The sequence below is a fragment of the Trichechus manatus genome, unplaced genomic scaffold (assembly GCF_000243295.1).
Source record: "Trichechus manatus latirostris isolate Lorelei unplaced genomic scaffold, TriManLat1.0 scaffold00262, whole genome shotgun sequence".
NCBI classification, from domain to species: Eukaryota; Metazoa; Chordata; class Mammalia; order Sirenia; family Trichechidae; genus Trichechus; species Trichechus manatus.
Genome location: NW_004444198.1, coordinates 1,692,184 through 1,697,975, shown reverse-complemented (window position 1 = coordinate 1,697,975; position 5,792 = coordinate 1,692,184). Strand labels below are relative to the sequence as shown.

General features: G+C 37.1%; 1 protein-coding gene across 1 annotated transcript in view; it reads right to left on the bottom strand.

The window, feature by feature from the left end:
- Positions 1–145: 145 nt before the first annotated feature.
- The window catches only part of PTPN2 (protein tyrosine phosphatase non-receptor type 2), a 141,868-nt gene continuing 136,221 nt past the window's right edge, over positions 146–5,792 (bottom strand). The window contains exon 10 of the mRNA XM_012559544.2: positions 146–514. Within this exon, the coding sequence (XP_012414998.1) occupies positions 493–514 (22 nt within the window). The 3' untranslated portion in view covers positions 146–492. The remainder of the gene's footprint in view (positions 515–5,792) is intronic.

The window sequence follows — 5,792 nt, the reverse complement described above, 5'->3', positions numbered from 1 at the left end:
TGCTGGCAATAACCTTTCAGTTAGCAGCCGAGCTCTTAACCACTACATTACCAGGGCTCCGCTAGTAATTAACGTTTGAAAGTAAACCCACAAATACTCATGATTTGAAGCAGAGTGTCCTAATGTAACACACACAAGCCAACAGTCTATTTAATAAAAATATTTAATGCTGCCAAAAAGTATAAAAATACAGTGGGAATGGCAGAATACAAAGTAGTCTCCCCTAATTTATTTCTTTTACATCTTTCTACATTTCATACACGCATTAAAAAACACTTAATACATCAAATTAAAGGATTCTGCAAAGTCTTCTGCTGGTGGGTACTCTTCATTCCCTGGATGTAAAGTTTACTTTGTAAACAGACAGCTGTGAGGCAATCTATAGGACTATCAAGCCTCACTTTAGTTTCCGGAGTGGGCTTCAGGTCTTGCTTTGCGCATCATCAATGGTTCGAAACTTATAGCTGCAGAATATTCTCAAGTCATGAATATTTAGGTGTCTGTCAATCTTGGCCTAAAACATAAAATGAGAAGTCATCTATTCAATTCATATTTACCAAACAGACAGACATACATAGATAAAACACACAAACATAAAAGGACTAACACTGAACTAAAAAGGCAACCAAAACTCACTCCAACACAACACATTCAACCACACTAAGGGCTTCACTGTTGCTGTGGTAAAATTGACTAAGTGCTCAATTTTCAAACAGAATTGGTGGTTTGAGGTCGACTCATGTTAAAGAACCATAACTCATATTCTTCTTCAAAGATTACTATGAATTTTTAGGTCATCTTCTATTCCTCATAACATCAAGAAATGACCCCTACTGAGATACTGGTAGACAGGTTTAAAAGAAATGTACCCACAACAATTTAAAAAGATTAAATGGCATGTGCTAGACTTTGGAATCCAATCTGGACCTCCACTATATAATACAGCTAAAAATATTATCAATGTAATGTCTGAAAATAAAGTGAGTTTATATTTTAACATCAGAATCAGCAGCATGCTTTTTGTCCCAAAGGATACCGATGAAGTGACGTTATTTAAATCACTATCAATATGAAAGAAAACACAGACATAAAATAAATTGACAGATTTATGTTACTTTAATGCCAAAAATAAAAAGCAAATACATTTAAACAAGCATTAAATAAATGAAATGACCACTGTAAAGTCATATGAGTTTCTGATGTTATTTCACAATATGTACAAATTACTGAACTTTTAGGGGAGATAAATAATATCTTCACTCTTCCTCCTAACTCCCCTCACTAACCAAAATCTAAATACTTGTCATTATTATATTTCCACATATATAAATAGGAAATATAAACCACAACCACATATTCAGCTAAAACATTTAGTCAAAAACACAAAAATACTATAAATTAGGCTTCTTCCTGCCCACTCACTGGCTCCTTCCTCTAAAGCAAGGCACCAAGCACTTTGGTGTTCTGAATATCCTTCTTCTCTGATTTTCTAGCACCAAGGGAGAAATGTCAAGTCTTCAAGGAAACATTCTCATCAGATATCTGTGGGTCACAGACACTACCCAACGGTGCTATTAGAGGAGCTTCCAGAATCCTGAACCAAAGTAGTGGAAGTAATGAAAGGTATTTCCTCATTAGTATGCCTACAAAATATATATTTATTTTCCATACATTCAAAAAAGTCTGGTCTTTAAAACAAAGGATCTTAATTCAATCAGTCAAAGCAAATGAAATAATGGTTTAGAGAATTTTGTAACATTTCAGTATTTCTCTGGTTCTGTGGCAGTTGAAACTGTTCATAAAATGTTTTGGAGGGAAAAATTTGATTTGTTTCACTTAAAAAATAGAGAATTACACCGGATTTTAACAGATAAGAATAGTTGTCTAATGTTTTCCCATTTAAAAGATTGGTTTAAATATTCCATAAAAACAGAGGCAGTGTGACATAATGAAAAAAGAATGAGCTTTGGAGTTTTTGGAGTTTGAATCAGCTCTGGCATGTACAAGCTATGCAGTCTTGGGCAAGTTACTTACTCTTTGACTCAGTTTTCTTACCTGAAAACAGGGAAAATGCTATCAACTAGAAGAGGTACTTATATGTTACAACCAGTTGCTGTAGTGTTGATTCCAACTCATGGTGACCCCATGTAGGTCAGAGGAGAACCATGCTCTACTGAGTTTTAAATGGCTGGTTTTTCAGAAGTAGAGCACTAAAGCCTTTCTTCCAAGGAGCCTCTGGGCGGACTCGAACCTTTAACCTTCTGGTTAGCAGCCGAGTGGGTTAACCATTTGTACTATTCAAGGTCTCTGCTTGGAGATTAGATAATCTAAAATGCAGATTCAATTTACGTTATGTATTTAAACTAACTGGCAGAATTGTAGGTGTTCAACATACATTGTGTCCTTCCCCAGCAGCGAGTTAAAAATATACTTAGCAAGGATGAACTATCATTTATAACTAAAAGAAACACAGTGGAGTTCTGTTTTGTTTTATTTAATAAGGCAAAAGTAAAACAGGTTTAAACAGATGAAATGAAATTAACTGGGCTTGGTGTTTTATTTGGATAAGGCAGTTCTCACACACTGCCAAGAGTCCTTATGCTGGGATGGTACAAGGACCTAGTATATGAACACAACACTTCTATTAATTTCTAAAGTAATACAAAGTCAAACTTCACCAAAAGTAGTGTCTGCCACTAGATATTCACACTAATATTTCACCGAAACGAATCAAGGCTAATCACAGCCTTTTCTTAAAGGGAGTGGAAGTACTGACCTTACAGACAAAATCAACTTATCCTGTGTTTCCCTCTCCTGAATTCACCAAACTCAAAATAACCAAGTTTTTATACGGTAGCAATTTGAATGAATAAATAGCATTATGTATCTGAAAACAATCTATGCCAAATTAGAGCAATAAAGAATAATTTGATGGTTTTCTTTTTAAAATGGTGCCCATTATTAAAAAAAAGAAAGTTCCAGTGAAATTCTCCTAACAACTCCCTAAAACATACCTAGGTAATGTAGCACCAAGCAGTATTAAAACAGACTCTGTAAGTGACATCCTCACTAAGTTCTCTAATTCCCACATTCTACTGTAAATTATAAAACCCGAACCGAAAGAGCTCACAAGATTAAACTTTTTAGTCTCATCCGATGACCAGAGGTGTTCAGGGTGCTTTAAAATGTTTTCACTGCTAGGTGGTTACTCATAAAGGCAAAGCCTTTCAAATCAAGTAAAAGCATCTCATAGGACTGACTGCTTACACTTTGAAATGCCGTGATGGGAAAAGAGCGTACATGTCAATGAAGAAAAAGTTCTCCCAAAGGACAGCAATTCTTGCAGAATCCAAGTAGCAAAAGGAGAGAACCTTTCATCTGGAGAGTGCTTAGAGAGTAATGCTTTTCATGGACCAATTTGAATACGGCAAATGCTCAGAAAACTCCTGTACTCAGGGAAAAACGAGATAGCCAAACACACCTCCTTCCCTAGAACTTTAGAACACTACCCAAGAAGAGTAAAAAAGCTTCACTTCCCAAACCTAGATGAACAATCAAATGGCTTTACGAGGGCCAAGCATGAAGAACAGAGCCAATAAATGCTCCCTAGCTGGACCTGAGATTCCCTGCAGAGTACGGATTGATAAGAGTTTACACACCTTGAATTTCTCTCCACTAATGTACTGTATAACTTAGACCTACTCCATGAACAGGAGACAGATGTAATTTCTCATATACCCACTGCTGTAAGGGCTGCTGGTGCTGCCAACACTGCTTTGGAGACAGGTATATGGACAAATGGAATCAAATCCAAACAAATAAGCTGGGGGGACAATTATGAATGAAGTCGTTTCAACTCCAGAGTACACCATCCAGGGAATGACCAAGACTTGTATTTTAACAATCAGCAGTCAAGAAATCAAATGACGCATTGCATTGGGCAATCTGCTGTAAGAGACCTCTGAACTATTAAAAAGCAAAGATGTCACCTTGAAGACTAAGGTGTGCCTAACCCAAGCCATGGTATTTTCAATCGCCTCATATGCATGCAAAAGCTGGACAATGAATAAGGAACACTGAAAAAGAACTGATGCCTTTGAATTATGGTGCTGGTGAAGAATACTGAATATACCATGGACTGCCAGAGAAACGAACAAATCTGTCTTGGAAGAAGGACAGCCAGAATGCTCTTTAGAAGCGAGGATGGCGAGACTTTGTCTCACTTACTTTGGACATTTTATCAGGAGGGACCAGGAGAAGGACATCAAGCTTGGTAGGGTGTCATCGAAAAAGCAGAAGACCCTCAACAAGATGAAGTGACGCAGTGGCCGCAACAATGGGCTCAAGCATAATGATTGTGAGGATGGTGCAGAACCGGGCAGTGTTTACTTCTGTTGTACACAGGGTCACCAGGAGTCAGAACCAACTCAATGGCACCTAACAACAACAATCTTACTATGGGAAAAAATGTTTCTATTTTCAAAATTTCATTCCTAACATCTTGTGCCCCTATATCGAAATAAATCAAACCAAATACTTATAATTACGGCTTCCTAAAGTAAAAGAGACTTGATTAGCTGCTCTTGTGTAACTGAGAATGCAGACCAGGTATTTCTGCTATGTACTTAGTTCCAAACTGGGGGTGCATGCCTCAAGTAGGGCTGGATGAAGTAGTGGCCTCGGAGACGCCACCCCCTCCACTATTATGCACAAACCTAACTGATCTAGCTGATCTCTGGGAGAATCTCCTGCCTCTCTGCATCCTAGCTACACACTCTCTACCCCACCAACAGAAGCATGTGGACCTGCTAAAAGAAAAAACTCATGTTTACAAAATATGTGAATCCTAGATTCCTGCCTGAAATGGACTATATACATAACGGCATTAGGCCTAGACTACATTTTTTTTTTTAACTCTCTATTAGACTTGTATTTTGAAAGTTCAAGTAAAAATCAAGTTAAGACTAGATTTTTAAAATGTTTACAATAACCAGGTACTCTGGAAATGTAGGTACTGGTAAATTGCACAATGGTCAGTAAAAATATTTCAATACCATCAGGTTGTGATCTGTGTCTATTTATACAGAATCTAGCAAGAGATACTTTTCTAAAAGGGAAATGCATTGCAACAGTCTTTCGTTGAGAATGATCTAATTCTTAAAAATATTAATATATACACGAGACTTGTTAAGAATAGCCGCATACAAGGATAGAGAAATGCTAAATCTCAGGCTGGTTATAGCTTAACTGTAACATCACCTACCTCATAAGTCTGTTGTGAGGATTAAATAGGATAATACATAACAAACGATCAGTAAATGGTAGCCACCATCACTTTGCATTGATGCTGAAAGCAAAGGAGGAACTGATGTAAAAGCTGTTCCATGTCATAAGCTAAGCACTTTTTAAACAAAAATGTTTTTTGATTCATACCATCAATTCTGGTTTATTTCAGACGAAGGGGGCAAGCACATGTGCACGTAAAATTAACTTGAAGAGTCACAGCCCCTTTCTCTGACACACCTGTTAAACAGAGCTATTTAAAAAGAATATGATTACTAGCAAGTTCTTGGTTACTTTTTTTACTTTTCTCCTTTCCTGTTCATTCCTTGGTAGAAATATTAATACATAGTGAAATGGCAAAGGACAGAGAGGTAGAAAACTTGGTAAACGTACGAATCTTCTGAAAACATGACAAAACGGTCTTTATATTTGTTTTAAAGTTCTCTGTGCACTTTTATGGAAACCCTGGTGGCCTAGTGGTTAACCGCTACGGCTGCTAACCAAAAGGT